Source organism: Festucalex cinctus, chromosome 17 (genome assembly GCF_051991245.1).
Source record: "Festucalex cinctus isolate MCC-2025b chromosome 17, RoL_Fcin_1.0, whole genome shotgun sequence".
Classification (NCBI taxonomy): Eukaryota; Metazoa; Chordata; class Actinopteri; order Syngnathiformes; family Syngnathidae; genus Festucalex; species Festucalex cinctus.
The window spans coordinates 23,597,391-23,614,887 of NC_135427.1; the positions used below are offsets into that span (position 1 = coordinate 23,597,391).

The window sequence follows — 17,497 nt, forward strand, 5'->3', positions numbered from 1 at the left end:
TTCATCTATGGCTCCAGCACACACAATCAACGCATCGAGAGCTGGTGGGCTTTCATAAGACGACATCATGCCCAGTTCTGGATAAATGCTTTTCAGAAACTTAAGGATTCTGATGAGTTCACTGGTGACTCCTTGGATAAGCAACTGATTCTTTTCACCTGTCTAAATATCATTGAGGTGTGTATTTGATTAATTATTTTAAATATTGGTGTACTTGGAAACAATACAGTATCAGATATCGGCTTGCAATGTCCAATACGAAGCTTTTTACTGTCAATCGTATAAAAACACAGGTTTCACTAATACCAAAAGCTCCAAACCTTACAATTCAGTACTAAACTAGTAGAAATACCAGTAAACTTTGCTGAAGGTTTTTTAAATTTCAGTTTACATTTGGAAAACTCTGAGATCGGATGCAATATCTCGTTTGCAGAGCGACCACTCACTTTTTTTTAACTCACTATAGACTAGTTTGCTACAGAGACAAATTATGTCAATACAGGACTGTCTTAGAAAATTAGAATATTGTGATAAAGTCCATTATTTTCTATAATGCAATTAAAAAAAACTAAAATGTCATATATTCTGGATTCATTACAAATCAACTGAAATATTGCAAGCCTTTTATTATTTTAATATTGCTGATTATTTTAATATTGCTGATTATGGCTTACAGTTTAAGAAAACTCAAATAACCTTATCTCAAAAATAAGAATATTTCCTCAGACCAAGTAAAAAAAATAATGTCATAATCAGCAATATTGAAACAATAAAAGGCTTGCAATATTTCAGTTGATTTGTAATGAATCCAGAATGTATCACATTTTTTCTTATTTAATTGCATTACAGAAAATAAAGGACCTTATCACAATATTCTAAATTTCTAAGACAGTCCTGTACACTTTTGAGAAAGTTTTGCAGTATTGGTTGGTATCAGTAGATGCTAGAACTAGGGCTGCACAATATATTAGAAAAAATATCAATATTGTCCCATGTAATATGCATATTGGAAAGGCGTGTTCATTTTACCAACTTGTTTGTGTGTCTACTGTCTCAGAGCGAACTCCAGCGTGTTTCTCACCTCTGGAACACCCACATCATCCGCAAAAGCAGGAACGCAGTTGCACCCAGTGGCCGGCCGTACATGATGTACAGGCTTCCTCAACTTTTTGGGGTGGAAGACCATCTCAAACATGTACCATATCACGCAATACAAACTTGCAAAGCACAGTGCACACAACGAGGACCTTACCCCTGTGATGAGACAGTATTCACTTTATCCTGTCAGTTGATGTCAGACCACTTCCTTCGTGCCCCATCCACACCCGATGAGGCAATTGAGCTGTACCTATTTTTAAGAACTTACATACGCAATAATCTCTGAAATAAGACACAGTCAAATCGAATTAAAAAAAAAATCAAATTAATTCAATACATAATTTAAAAAAAAAATCCAATCCAAATTAAATTGTGACATTAAGTTTTGTCTGCTGGTTTATTAAATGTTGTTCTTGTGTTCTGTTACATGAATACATTAAAATGTTTTTGCATTGTAATTTTGCACAAGTGCCAGAATGTTGGATGGGTGGTTTAAAAGATGTTTACAATAGTTACCAACTACTTCATTGTGGCATTTAAGCACAAACTATTGTTTGTTAAACAATTTAGAATCGGTAGCCTATACATTACAGTTGTCTGAACGTTTTGCACAAGAATTATTTTTGAATAAATGTTTCCTTTAAATAGCATGTCCGTCTCCCAGTTCTGAGGACTCCGGTTCGAGTCCAGGCTCCGGCCTTCCTGGGTGGAGTTTGCATGTTCTCCCCGTGCCCGCGTGGGTCTTCTCCGGGTACTCCGGTCTCCTCCCACATTCCAAAGACATGCATGGCAGGTTAATTGGGCGCTCCGAATTGTCCCTAGGTGTGCGTGTGAGTGTGGATGGTTGTTTGTCTCTGTGTGCCCTGCGATTGGTTGGCAACCAGTCCAGGGTGTCCCCCGCCTACTGCCCAGAGCCAGCTGAGATAGGCGCCAGCAACCCCCGCGACCCTTGTGAGGAATAAGCGGTCAAGAAAATGGATGGATGGATGTTTCCTTTAAATGTTTGTTGGACTTAATTTGATTAAAATCGTAATTGACATAAATTGAAGAAGAAAAAAAAATTGATACGTATTTGGATATATCTCCCAGCCCTAGGTCACCATACATGTTTTAAGCATTTTATTTTAATACCGACTATGTTGAAACATCCATCCATCCATCCATCCATCCATCCATTTTCTTGACCGCTCATTCCTCACAAGGGTCGCGGGGGCTGCTGGCGCCTATCTCAGCTGGCTCTGGGCAGTAGGCGGGGGACACCCTGGACTGGTTGCCAACCAATCGCAGGGCACACAGAGACTAACAACCATCCACACTCACAAGCACATCTAGGGACAATTCGGAGCGCCCAATTAACCTGCCATGCATGTCTTTGGAATGTCGGAGGAGACCGGAGTACCCGGAGAAGACCCACGCGGGCACGGGGAGAACATGCAAACTCCACCCAGGAAGGTCTGAGCCTGGACTCGAACCGGACACCTCAGAACTGGGAAGCGGACGTGCTAACCACTCGAGTATCATGCCGCCTATGTTGAAACATGATTTTTAAATTTTAGTTTACACAACACTTTGATTACAATATTGTAGACTCAAAACTAGTGGTGTCATGTTTCCCCACCCCCCTCATATTAAAGTTTCCCCACTGGGGGTTGTTGGACACCAAGTTTGCTATCACAACTTAAACGCCACCAAATTCTTGAAAAGCGTTTATTTAAGAACACCCCCCCCCCCCATCCCCCCCCCCCCCCCTTTTGAGAAGGTAAAGTAGCACTTAAGGAACATTTCAGTAATTGTGCAATACAATCAATACAATGTTTTGAGAGAGAGAGAGAAAAAAACTTCGAAGAAAATTATTTCTTTTATCAAAAATATTTCCAGTGCACTCATCGAGCAGTTCAGAAATTGAGCAATAAAATCTGCTGTTTTGAAAAATAAAAATACTTGTCCAAAGCCAAATATATTTCTTTTAACAAAAATATTCCCAGTGCACTCATGGAACAGTTCAGAAATTGAGCACTATTGAAATAAAATACTTGAAAGAAAAATATATTTCTTTTATCAAAAATATTTAAAGTGCAATAATTGACTAAATGTTCTCACACAACAATATGTAAACTATTAAACATTGTGCAACATGTAGCATGGTAAACCTGATGAAGCGAACTATTTTAGAAATATGCTGTAAAAAGCAAACATTTGAAGTGCTTCAGAAATGACAGTTATGTTTTTTTCCTCTATGCTATATCCAAAACATAGCAGCTTTCACTACTGAGGATATGATCAAATTCCACCCTTAACTCTGGGAAGGCCGTGTATGTCCAGGGCAGTTCCATGGTAGGCCCGCATGTGTGAGCAATTGGTCTACGCGCAACTCCATCCAAGGGGTAAACAATATTCCTATTTTACCAACACAGAGTGCATCTGAACCTGTGGTAAACCTCAAAAACCTTTGAAGGCCACGTTGATCGAGTCCTCTGATATATTGTTGCAAGTACCGGAGACTTTGATGCTCTGCTTGTGTAGAGGGAGAAGCTTCCAACAACTTCAGAACTTTCTTTGTGGTGGGCTTCACATTTTCATAGATTTGTTCAAGACTGTCCACACTACCAAAAGACTGCCTGAGCTCTGGACCCACAACCACTGACATTTTATCAAGAGCATATTTTGGCTGTTGGATCATCAGCTTGTGAGCAACACTTAAAAGTGCAGCTTTCAAGTTGTCTTTTCCTGGGATAGACTTGGCTCCCATCCGATCTAAAAAGTCAATCATATCCTCCTCCTCTTCATCGTTAAGCTCCTCTTGTAAAGCCTTGTTCACAAGATCTTGTTCTTCCTTGCTGATGTATAATAGAAAGGACTCAAACAGCAAGTCTGGTGTGACAGATATTTCACCAAACAGCAAAGCTACTGTGAATGCTTTTGCAAGTCTACAAGGGAAATAACCATGGTCCTGAAACCCTTTAATCAGGATGCGGCCAATAGATTTCCATTCCTCTTCCTTCCTCTTGGCAGAGAGTATTGGAACTCGCATGTCTTGCCCTTCAGTCGCATAGTCATAGAATTCAGTCCAAAATGCAGAGTAAACATCTCGAGAGACTCCAGCGGCATCTGCTCCTCTCTCATTGATGTAGCCGAATGTGAGAGGCCACTTTAGGAGATTTGGATTTATGAACTGTGCAATTAATTCATCCATAAGATTTGTTCTATGAATTTTAATGTGGACATTGGTGAGTTGGCCTATTGTGAGATCAGAGCTGGCATTTGTTTCAGCATGAGAAAAAGTAGCACTTGCCATTACCACATCATTCTGCTCACTGGTACTTGCAGTTGGCTCACTTGAGGAATATGGTTCGATGATAATGAATGAGTCAGAGGTAGCTGCAGGGATACTCCCAATCACATGACTCTCATAATTTTCTGAAATAGGGACAGTAACATCTAGCTGGAACGACAAAGGTTCAGCTACGTGAGCCCCTATGATGACTTCGGAGGTACTAGATGATGATAATAATACTGTCTGAGCACCTCGTTGAGTGTCCTCGTTTGGCTCACTGTGCTCCTCTTCTTCACTTTCCAACATAGGGACAGTATCATCTAGATGGAACGGTAAAGGTTCATCTGCACAGGCCCCTATGATGACTTCAGATGTACTAGATGATAATGATACATTTTCACCATCTGGTTGAGTGTCCTCCATTGGCTCAGTGTGTTCTCCCTCTGGCTCAGTGAGGACAGAGTTGGTGGATTCTTTTACTTTTGTGCAGAGGTAGAACCTTAGCATTCCCATCTTTAGCACAGAATAAAGTTCCCCTACACTAACATCTTCATCCAGTACCGCGTCTTCTTGATAGTCTAAGATATCACAGCAAAATTCTTCTAATTTCCCCTTTTTAGAAGTCCCATTTGGAAAGAAAAGTTCCAGTGCTCTTTGTAAGATATCCGCTTTTTTTGAGTCCTTTGGCATATCAAGTTTCCTTGTCCCTCCTCCTTGATTCTTTCGTTGTTGTTTCCCCTCATGTATCCATCCGAGTTCCACTTTCCTTGTTTGTCTAGCAGCAATCTTATTACGTCTCATATGTGGTCGTGCATGTTTGAAAGATGGTCCAGGTTCTCCCTCGTCACACTCATCCAAGGCGTTGTTAGTCGTCATCTTTCGTCTGAGCTTTTCAAGTAGTGATTGCCTTTGTGTGTCCTTCTGACCTTTTCTTTGATACTCAAGACAAAATCTTCGAGTGGCAATCCTGTCCCCATAGACAGGAATGTAAGTAGCCAAGGTGCGGTCTTCCATCATTTCAACAACGGAAATGTCTATCTACAACAACAAACAAAAATCAGATTATTAATACAAGAGTTATCAAATCTATGCAAATGGTAGACTATGAACTCAGAACATCTTAAACATTGTGTGCATAGGCTGGGTGTACTACATGTATGTACCAAGGCAGTTGTAGGTGTCTCACATTCAATAGATTAATTTTTTTAGATCATTTGTGGCTACTGTGAAATCATGGACACTGCTACGTGTTCACAACATCTAAGGTAGGGGTCGTATTGTTCACACAACATCTAAGGTAGGGGTCGTATTGTTCAAAATCCTTGTTTAATGCAATTTTATTATTTTTTAAATTGTATTAATTTTTTGTTCCACACCTGGATTTGTGATTAACTGCTTGTAGCCACGTCAAAATCTGCTGCACACAAGCAGAAGGTCGCTAAAAACGGCAACTGCAAGGATGCACGGGCATGTACTTTGAAACATGTTTTGAAATGACACCTATATAAATTATGAAATATGAAATAATGGGATAGGCTCCGGTGCCCCTGCGACCCTTGTGAGGACAAGCGGTTAAGAAGATGGATGGATGGAATATGTAATAATACTTTAACCTTGTAAAGTTTTTTTCAGCACGGGGACAGGAATTCCACAGAATTGTGTCATTTCCCTTTATTTTGGTAAATTCTACGGAGCCTCTTTGGTGACAGGGTAAGAAAAAAACGTTTTTTTTTGTGGCGGGGTGGGGGGGGCACTAATAAGTACTTTTTAGCATTTCAATAAGAAACGAAAAAGAACACACAAAGAACAAACTGTATAGTGACGTCATGTTGCATTTTCTGGCCTGAAGATGGCAGTGTTTTCTCAGTTTTGCATTGGTGAAGACCATGGTTTCCTCGTTGTCTACAGTTAAAAAAAAACACTTATTTTAACCTGCTCTCATTTCCACAAAATCAAAATGGCATGGAGTTTCTCACCTGTTTCATACTGCACACTACACCAGTTTAAAAAACAAACAAAACAAAAAAAAAACAATCAAACTTTTGTCTAAATATTTGAGTGTTCGTTTTTGTTTCTTATTGATGTGGTAAACTGTGGGTACAGGTTACTAAACTGTGGGTACAGATTACTAAACTGTGGGTACAGATTACACCCTCTCCCAGAAAAATAACTAAATAAATACATTTTTCTTTTTTCCATACCCTGGCACTAGCTCCGTACAATTCCACAAATGAATTGGGGGTAATATTCTTGGGCTGAGGGGACAATCAATGTGGGCTCAGCCAAAGTGTGGAACGAGAGCACAAAAGAGGCAGAGCCCTTTGGAGAATGTTTTTCATAAACATGACAGTTGAGCTATGTATATTTATAGAGCATAGTGTGTAATATTTAGCAACAGTGAATGGAGCTAAATCTTAAGGCAACCTACTTTGTCATCTTGTATTTTTTCTATGTTGTCCTCGCTAATATTGCGGCGTCGCAAGAATGCACAGAGTGCCTCCATTCCGCTCTCCATTTCCTTACAATTATCTGCCGACTGTTAATCTGTCAATGAGACGTTCAGAAATTGTCAGCATTATAAAAATATGTATATATATATATATATATATATATATATATATGTAAATATATACCCATTTATATAGACACACTTACTTTTTTCTGTTGGGAGTGCTGGTGTGCTCATCCCGTCTACCTACTGATTGCCGATTAGTGCCTGTTGTGCAGACTTGTGCATGCCAAGACCCTGTGGCATTATGGGGGGGGGTATTGGTCAAATACATTCAAAAGGGGTTCAGTGAGTAACCAGTGAAATAATTGAAAAAATAATTAATTCTAAAAAGGTTTGTTTGAAATTGTGAAAACTATTAATAATTCATGACATTCATTTATGTGAAGACACTGATCACAATATTTACAACAGATAAACAGCAATATGCAGCATTTTATTTCTCAAAATATCTACCATTGTTTACATTAACATTACTTATACAACATCTCTAGAAAATCGCAATGCCCCATCACCGGTGAACTATTTTTGGAAAAGGCCAGCAGGCTACCTATGAGGTCGGTGACTACCTTGGTGACTCCTGTCCTAAAATATTCCTTCAACATTTGGAACAAAAATGACAGAAAGGGGGTTTTCCAATCGAGGGTAAATGGAGGGCAGCGTTAGCGCTTAACATAAGGCTGTGGTTATTTTGCCTTGACTGGCAATTCTTCTCCTGCTAGTGTTAATTAGCCGTGAACAGCTGTGATTTCGTGATATATTCTTGACCTGGCGTCAACGGCTATTTTACCGTGATTGCAATAGCTTGCCCGTCAAGAAGTTATTTTAGCATGATGCGTAGGCTGCTGTGAATCGGTTATATTGCCGCGAGCCTTACAATGTGCGCGGCTCCTTCTTCCTGTCTCTCTTCGATAGATAGATGGCGAGTTGTCGCTCACGGCAAAGTCACCACTGCGTTTGGCATACGATTCAACCAGTTGGCCAAACGGAAATCATGCATGGTCGACTTAACAATAAAGCCATAAAAAAATTATGAACAAACGATGTTTACTTACTGGCTTTTCCCTGTCGGCGAGGCTCTGTCCCGCCAATCGATTGCTGTGGTACTCGTGCGCCAGCGTCATACCGCATTGCATTATGGGGCGAAAATAACGAACCTAAATCATGCACGGCAGACATAATAAATAGTAAAAGTTACGAATAAACACTGTTTTTTTGTCTACTTAATTTTCTAATGAATTGGTAACGTGGCCCAAATGCCTAAAAAATTTGATTTGTTTTCACTCGCGCATGCGCAAATAATACCCCGTAGCATCATGGGAAGGTATGCTAACTTTGTAGCATGTAGCCTACATGTACGTTCGAACATATTTGCGAGTATGTTCGAACGTATTTGCGAGTATGTTCGAACATATTTGCGAGTATGTTCGAACATATTTGCGAGTATGTTCGAACGTATTTGCGACTATGTTCGAACATATTTGCGAGTATGTTCGAACGTATTTCAATACGTTCGAACATATTTGCAAGTATGTTCGAACATATTTGCGAGTATGTTCGAACATAGTCGCCAGCCAAAAATGTTTACTCCACATTGGCAGCTCTACGCTTCCGTAGGATGGCGATGCCATCACCATCCGACCTATCTGTAGGGCTGGGCGCTATATCTATATAAAAATTATATCGATATATTTTTAAATGGGATATTAAATTAGGCCATTTCGTCTATATCGATATAGTTAAACTTGCGCTGTGTGCTCCACTTCTGCTCTACTCATTGCCCCGTGCGGCCCCAGGCCCTCCTCTTTCATGTACAGGAGGTGTGTGTGTGTGTGTGTGGGGGGGGGGGGGGGGGGGGGGGGGTTGGGGGGGCTCCACCCTTGTGAAGTGCTCTCTCTCTTCACTCAATCATGCAAATCGCAGTTAAAAAAAAAAAAAAAAAGAGGGAGAGGCGACACTTCGCACTCTACAGCACAACACACCCACCCTCCAACTGCGGTGAAACTTACTTGTAGTCCGTTATTGTCAATCAAGCACTTGGGAGGATGCAACGTGGGTCCAAATGTACTATTAACTCTCAAAAACGTGGGTCAGCTACAGAAAACGGCTGCTTGTCTAGCGCTATAAATGCCATCACTTTGGCGTTCATGGCTTTAGCCTTGGTGCTGCTTTGCTGGTTTGTTAGCTTAGCACCGTTAGCTGCTGCTGCAGATGCTCCCTCATTGCTCCCTCATTCACGTTCGTTCAAAACGGCTCTGCCATGACGGATTTCAGGTGAGCAAAAGCCTTCTTTCCCCCTCTTAGAATCCTTGCTGAAAATGTTTTGATCTTCTGCCATGGAGAAGAAAAAAAAACACCACACTGGTGAGGAGGACATGTTGATTGCTATGTGGTAGTCTACTACAGTAGTGTGGGGCGGCCGGCCTTTTTTTTTCTTTTTTTTAGAGATGGCCAGTCTAAAAGAACGAGAGGCGTGATAGATGATGTAATCAGCGCGGCGTGGTCTATACATGATGTAATCAGCGCGACGTGGTCTATACATGACGTAATCAGCGCGACTTGGTCTACTGTAGGCTGCTCGTGTTGCAAACAGTGTACAGACATTAATAAATATATCGGACCTTTTTATCGGCTAAAATATACATCCCTAAATAAAACTATTCGTGACAGGTTATATTTAGCTTCGACTCAGAATTTTCTTACGGGGGGAAAATATATATATATATATATATATATATATATATATATATATATATATTGGGATATATATCGTATATCGATATTAAGCCAAAATATATTGGGATATGAGTTTTGGTCCATATCGCCCAGCCCTACCTGTCTGGTAGCGGGCGTGGCGTCTCGGACACTGTGGGCCACTTTGGTCAGGATGGACACCATCCAGCACTGGCGGTCCAGCTGCTCTCGGAGACCGCGGCCAGCGCAGCACAGCAGGGCGGCCAGCAGGTGCTGATAGCGAGCGCGGAACTGGCTGTCCTGCACGTTGTCTTTCAGCAGCCTGACACGCAAAAAGGAGGGGAGTTGAAACGAAAAAGGTGGCCAAAGGAGGGCAAAAAAATAAAATAAAATTGACCAGAAGAGGTAGTGAGCCACGCTCAGGTCTCCGATGGCGCGGCGCAGCAGGAAGCGCACCAGCGAGCTGTCCAGGTAGCACTCGTACTTCACCGCCTGTATCAACAAAACCAAACATTCAAATTGCAATTAAAACACAACATTCACTCGATTACCCAACAGAATAACAAGAAAAAAATTACATAAAAACAAAGAAGCAAAATGAAGAGCCAACAAAATCATTTGCAATCATGAAAACAAAACTCCAAAAAACTATTTGAATAAATAAAATGAGAAAAGATCATAAAATAAAATACAATAAAAAAAAAAACATTCAAATGAATCAAATAAATTATTAAAGATGAAAATATAGTACAAATAAAAATCCATCAAAAATAAATTTGATTAAAACAAAATCAATGACAACATAAAAATGAACAAAGCAAAAAAAAAAACCTGAATGGACAAAATAAAATGAATTTAATGATTAAATAAAGTACAAATAAAAATCCATCAAAAAATAAATTTGATTATTACAATGAAATCAATGGCTCAACATAAAAAGGAAAAAAAAAAACCCTCAATGGATTAAATAAAATTAATTTAATAATTAAATAAAGTACAAATAAAAATCCATCGCATCAAAAAATAAATTTGATTAAAATAAAATCAATGACAACATAAAAATGAACAAAACAAAAAAAAACCTGTATGGACAAAATAAAATTAATTTAATGATTCAATAAAGTACAAATAAAAATCCATGAAAAAATAAATTTGATTATTAAAATGAAATCAATGGCTCAACATAAAAATTAACTAAAAAAACACCTGAATGGATGAAATAAAATTAATTTTATGATTAAATAAAGTACAAATAAAAACCATTACATCAAAAAACTAAATTTGATTAAAATAAAATCAATGACAACATAAAAATGAACAAAACAAACCTGAATGGACAAAAAAAATAAAATAAAATAAATTTAATGATTAATAATGAAACAAAACAAAACAAAATCAACCTATTGCTTGATCACATTCCTAAAAAATCAATCAATTGATCCATCCATCCATCAAGCCGAAGTCTACCTGCACCAGCTGAGGCAGGAAGTCAATGAGCTCGGGTTCGGAGATGGCGTCCAGCCACTGGACGGCCGTCCTCCGAAGCTCCTGGTCCGGGAACCTGAAAGGCGGAGCCGGTCACGGGCGGGGCGGGGCCGGCGCGTACTCGACCCCCAACCCACCGGCCAACCGTACTCACGAGGCGTGCAGCAGTCCCAGTGCGTCCAAAGGTCCGGGACACGCCCACTGGGCCAGCAGCGCGTAGATGTCGGGCAGGCAGGCCCACTGCCAGCAGGGGGCGCTGGCCAGCACTAGCGGCAGCGCGCCGCTCTCCGTCTGGCAAAAGGCCTTCTTCTCCCACACCGCGCGCTTGTCCTCCGCCGTCAGCCTACAAACACAAAAATAATCCTAAAAAGCATAATAGAGCCAGTCTTTTCAACGGCTCTTTTAAGTGAATGGCTCCTGGTTGAATGGCTCCCATCAAAGAGCCATAAGTCCCATTACTAGAAGACTGATTCACACGCACACGCACTTCAGCCGCCATCACGCAACATTAGACATTCGTTCAGGAATGTTCTTAGCAGAGACGAGATTTTACAAAATCATATCATTTTTATTCATGAATAAAAATAGATTATTTATTGATTGATTAAATTTTTATTTTATTATTATTATTATTATTAATTAAATCTCTGGTGTAATAACCTTATTTATTGATTTATTGAATTTTCATTTTATTATTATTATTATTATTATTATTAATTAAATCTCTGCTGTAATAACCTTATTTATTGGTTAATTGAATTATTTTGATTTTATTATCTGTTCTTATTACCATCCCAAAGGGATCAATAAAGTCAAGTTTAAGTCTAGATTTCAGTCCAGTTTTTATGACGTGAAAAATATTTTCGTCTCCTCTTCATTAGTCAACAAAAATGCAGACTGATTTAATTATTGTTTATAAATGAGGGTTTTAGTCTAGGCTAGTTTTCACCCGGTGAAAAATGTGCGTTGACGAAATTAGTTCTGTAGTGGCAACATAAGATGGCTGCCAGTGGCTTCACTTGTGAGTCCATCATGAGCGGGTGCCTGAGACACACGCAAAAGTAGTGTTACTTTCATCAACAAAAACGAAAAAAATAATTTCATCAACATACATTTTTCACTGGACTAAAACTAGACTAGACTCAACTAAAATCCTCAATAATAATAATAAGTGGGACTAAATCAGTCAGCATTTTTGTCGACTAAGACGAGGCGAAAATGTAGTTAACTTAATAAAAACTGGACTAAATGAAATGAAAATTATATGATTTTGTAAAATCTCATCTCTGCTAATCTGTTACTGTGACACTCATGTAGTAGCCACTTGTTGATAAAACAAAATGGAAACGTACATACGTTTGGATCGGTGTGAAGCCAGTGAACAATTTGAGTGGTGGAAACTAAAAGAATATTCATAAATGACTTAGTTATCACACTGAGAATGAGTTTACAAATTTTGTAAAAATACCGTATGTGGGGTATTTTTTTTTCTGCCTCAAGGGCTAGGTGGCGCTGCATATATAACTGAATGTTGTCATATAGATAGCTTCAGGCCTTGACTATAAACATACATGTCAAGTTTGGGATTTTTTGGAGCATGTACCGGGGAGTTATTAAGCATATCCTTTTTCAGTGCGAAACACAAAATTTGATGCTCCGCCCTCATCATATAGTATTCCGAAAAGTCAAGAGTTTTCCCACTGTCGCTGGCTCAGGTCTTGACATGGCCCAGGTCAAGTCTGAAGTCAGTCGGATGAAACGTGTAGGAGAAGTGGGCAAAAGTATGCCCCCTGTAAATGTGCTAAAATCGTAAAAAATGGGACATTAAAAAATTCGTAGCTCGCTTCCTGTTCATTTTAGCACATGGGTCCAAGAGACTTTTTTGTATGTCTTGGGCTCCCTCATACACCTAAAAATTTCCAAAGATCTTGCTTCAACGTACAAGCGGGGCTGCTTCGTTAAAAATTTCTAGGGGGCGCTATTGAGTCATTTTTGTAAAAATAGCACAATCCATGATAAAATATTGCTCATTTTGCCAGGCCAGATGTGTGTGCCAAGTTTCATGTGTTTCTGTGCCAGTTTAGGCTCTCAAAATTGGCGTTGTTTTCTTGGCAAACAGCGCTTAGCCACGCCCACAGCGATTCGTGAAATCTCACAAACTTCGTGTTGTGACATCATGAAGGCCGAAACCCTCATCTGAGCAAATATGAGGTAGGTCCAGTTAACGTGTTTGGAGAAGAACGTTGAAGAAAATTCGTAAGAAAAAAAATTGCCACTAGGTGGCACTATCAGTAAGATGAAATATAACTTCATAGATGTCTTTAGGGCTGGACTCTCATCAAATGTGTGAAATTTTGAGAAGATAGGATCATCTCGTTCAAGTTAATGCAGCTTTTATTGTCACGAAAAATCTTCAGACTTTGCGTCACCGTAGCGGCCACGCGCTTTGGCGAAAAGTTACAATATTCGGTGTGGGGCATGATCAACATCTTAAGGCTTTTCTGACCAATTTTCAACTGGATCCCTTCAACGAGCTCAGCACAGTAGCTAAAATAGTAAAGTATGACATTTATTGTTACCACTAGGTGGCGCTATATGTAGAACCGAATGTTATCATACAGATGTTTTCAGGCCGTGACTATTAAGTTGTATGAGAAGTTTGAGATTTTTTGGAGCTTGAACATGGGAGTTATTAAGCATTTGCTCTTTTTGGACAAATGAAATTTTAAAGGCAATATTTGATGCCCCGCCCCCGTCATATAGCATTTCAAAAAGGCAAGACTTTTTGCCCAGTTGTTCTCTCAGGTCTTGAGATGATAAATGCCAAGTTTGAAGTCAATTGGATGAAGAATGTTTGCAAAGGGGGAAAAAGCATGACCACAGTGAATGTGCCAAAATCGGCCAAAATTGGACATAAAAAAATTCATAGCTCACTTTCTGTACATTTTAGCTACATGGTCCCAATAGACTTTTTTGTGCGTCTCGGGGTGCTTCACGTACCTGCCAATTTTCGTAGCTCTAGGTCAAACGTGCCAAGCTTGGTTTTTATTTTTTTACGCTAGGGGGCGCTATAGAGTCGCATAGTTATTACAACGGCAGAATATCAAATTTTTCGCCGGGCCTGAAGAGTGTGCAAAGTTTGGTGAGTTTTCGTAAATATTTAAGTCCTCAAAAATGAGATTGTTTGCGGAGAATAAAGAAGAAGAAGAATAACTAGAGCTGCGAGCAGCTATAAAGGGCCCTCGCAGCCCGGGCCACGTTGGGGTCCTTGCACGTTGGGGTACTTGCACGTTGGGGTACTGGCACGTTGGGGTACTGGCATATTGGAAGCAAAATTTCTTTGAAAATGGCATAATAAACGTTTACATGTAGAATATTTTTTTGCCAGTGTGTGTGTCAAGCTCAACGGGTTTTGGTGATTGTTAAGACCTGCAAAAATCAGCGTCCTTTTTTATTTTTAGGCAATGAGTTGCCCTGATTGGTATTTTTTTGTAAAAGTGTATATACACATCATCGCTCGTTGTACTCATTGCACAACGTTACTTTTATTGTCCAAAGGGGCAATCAAAAATGAATAAAACAAAATGGAAACGTACATACGTTTGGATCGGTGTGAAGCCAGTGAACAATTTGAGTGGTGGAAACTAAAAGAATATTCATAAATGACTTAGTTATCACACTTAGAATGAGTGTACATTTTTTGTACAAAATACCGTATGTGGGGTATTTTTTATTTTTTTTTATATAAACCTCAAGGGCTAGGTGGCGCTGTATTTATAACTGAATGTTGTCATAGAGATACCTTCAGGCCTTGATTATAAGCATACATGTCAAGTGTGGGATTTTTTTTTGGAGCATGTACCGTGGAGTTATTAAGCATATCCTTCATTCACGATATTGCTTTTAATGTCCATAGAGGCTATCAAAAATAAATAAAAATATATATATGTTTGGATAGGTCTGATGCCAGTGAACATTTCGAGTGGTGGAAACTAAAAAAATATTAATAAATGACTTAGTTATCACACTTAGAATGAGTGTACATTTTTTGTACAAAATACCGTATGTGGGGTATTTTTTTTTCATGCCTCAAGGGCTAGGTGGCGCTGCATATATAACTGAATGTTGTCATAGAGATAACTTCAGGCCTTGACGATAAACATACATGTCAAGTTTGGGATTTTTTGGAGCATGTACCGGGGAGTTATCAAGCATATCCTTTTTCATTGTGAAACACAAATTTTGATGCCCCGCCCTCATCATATAGTATTTCGAAAAGTCAAAATTTTTCCCCCTGTCGTTGGCTCAGGTCTTGACATGGTCCAGGCCAAGTCTTAACTCAGTCGGATGAAACGTGTAGGAGAAGTGGGCAAAAGTCTGCCCCCTGTGAATGTGCAAAAATCGTCAAAAATGGGACATTCAAAAATTCGTAGCTCACTTCCTGTTCATTTTAGCATATGGGTACAAGAGACGTTTTTGTAGGTCTTGGGCTCCCTCATACACGTAAAAATATTCGGCGTTTTTGCTTAAACGTACAACCGGGGCTGCTTCGTTAAAAATTTCGAGGGGGAGCTATTGAGTCATTTTTGTAAAAATAGCACAATCAACAATAAAATATTGCTCATTTTACCAGGCCAGATGTGTGTGCCAAGTTTCAGGAGTTTCTGTGCATGTTTAGACCCTCAAAACTGGCGTTGTTTTCTTGGCGAACAGCGCTTAGCCACGCCTACAGCAATTCGCGAAAACTCACAAACTTCGTGTTGTGACATCATGAAGGCCGAAACCCTCCTCTGAGCAAATATGAGGTAGGTCCAGTTAACGTGTTTGGAGAAAAACGTAGAAGAAAATTCGTAAGAAAAAAAATTGCCACTAGGTGGCGCTATCAGTTAGATGAAATGTAAGTTAGTAGATGTCTTTAGAGCTGGACTCTCATCAAATGTGTGAAATTTTGAGAAGATAGGATCATCTCGGTCAAGTTAATGCAGCTTTTATTTTCACGAAAAATCTTCAGATTTTGCGTCACCGTAGAGGCCACGCCCTTTGATGAAAAGTTACAATATTCGGTGTGGGGCATGATCAACATCTTAAGGCTTTTCTGACCAATTTTCAAATGGATCCCTTCAACAAGCTCAGCACAGTAGCTAAAAACGTAAAGTATGACATTTATTGTAACCACTTGGTGGCGCTATATGTATAACTGAATTTTGTCATATAGATGTTTTCAGGCTGTGACTATTACGTTGCCTGAGAAGTTTGAGATTTTTTGGAGCTTCAACATGGGAGTTATTAAGCATTTGCTCTTTCTGGACAAATGAAATTTTAAAGGCAATATTTGATGCTCCGCCCCCGTCGTATAGTATTTCGAAAAGGGAAGATGTTTTGCCCAGCTGTTCTCTTAGGTCTTGAGATGATAAATGCCAAGTTTGAAGTCAATTGGATGAAAAATGTTTGCAAAGGGGGAAAAAGCATGACCACAGTGAATGTGCCAAAATAGGCCAAAATTGGACATTAAAAAATTCATAGCTCACTTCCTGTACATTTTAGCTACATGGTCCCAATAGACTTTTTTGTGCGTCTCGTGGTGCTACACGTGCCTGCCAATTTTCGTTGCTCTAGCTCAAACGTGTCGGGCTTGGTTTTTATTTTTCTACGCTAGGGGGCGCTATAGAGCCGCGTTGTTATAACGACTTCATAATATCAAATTTTTCGCCGGACCTGAGGAGTGTGCAAAGTTTGGTGAGTTTTCGTGAATATTTAGGTACCCAAAATCGCGATTGTTTGCGGAGAATAAAGAAGAAGAAGAAGAAGAAGAATAACTAGAGCTGCGAGCAGCTATAAAGGGCCCTCGCAGCCCGGGCCACGTTGGGGTACTTGCACGTTGGGGTACTTGCACGTTGGGGTACTGGCACGTTGGGGTACTGGCAAGTTTAGGTACGGCACATTGGAAGCAGAATTTCTTTGAAAATGGCATGATAAACCTTGACATGTGGATTTTTTTTTTTTTTGTAAAAATACCGTTAAGTTGGTGTATTTTTTTTTATGCCTCTAGGGCTAGGTGGCGCTGTATATATAATGGAATGTTGTCATAGGGATACCTTCAAGCCTTGACTCTAAACATACATGTCAAGTGTGGGATTTTTTTGGAGCATGTACCGTGGAGTTATTAAGCATATCCTTCATTCACGATATTGCTTTTAATGTCCATTAGAGGCTATCAAAAATAAATAAAAAAGTACATGTTTGGATAAGTCTAATGCCAGTGAACATTTTGAGTGGTGGAAAGTAAAAGAATATTCATAAATGACTTAGTTATCACACTTAGAATGAGTTTACATTTTTTGTACAAAATACCGTATGTGGGGTATTTTTTTGTTTTGCCTCAAGGGCGAGGTGGCGCTGCATATATAACTGAATGTTGTCATAGAGATACCTTCAGG

General features: G+C 39.5%; 1 protein-coding gene and 1 long non-coding RNA gene across 9 annotated transcripts in view; both read right to left on the reverse strand.

Annotated features, from left to right (window-relative positions):
• pik3c2b (phosphatidylinositol-4-phosphate 3-kinase, catalytic subunit type 2 beta) overlaps positions 1-17,497 on the reverse strand; it is a 382,245-nt gene that overhangs the window by 66,503 nt on the left and 298,245 nt on the right. For all 8 annotated transcript variants that reach the window (XM_077501844.1, XM_077501843.1, XM_077501846.1 and 5 more), the window contains 4 exons: positions 11,215-11,403; positions 11,043-11,136; positions 9,973-10,067; positions 9,717-9,897 (listed from right to left, as the gene is read on the reverse strand). In XM_077501844.1, the coding sequence (XP_077357970.1) occupies positions 9,717-9,897; positions 9,973-10,067; positions 11,043-11,136; positions 11,215-11,403 (559 nt within the window). The remainder of the gene's footprint in view (positions 1-9,716; positions 9,898-9,972; positions 10,068-11,042; positions 11,137-11,214; positions 11,404-17,497) is intronic.
• LOC144004570 (uncharacterized) lies at positions 2,869-7,923 on the reverse strand. Its single transcript, XR_013279411.1, has 3 exons — positions 7,028-7,923; positions 6,801-6,916; positions 2,869-5,410 (listed from the first exon to the last, which is right to left on the reverse strand). It is a non-coding gene; the product is annotated as an uncharacterized LOC144004570 (long non-coding RNA).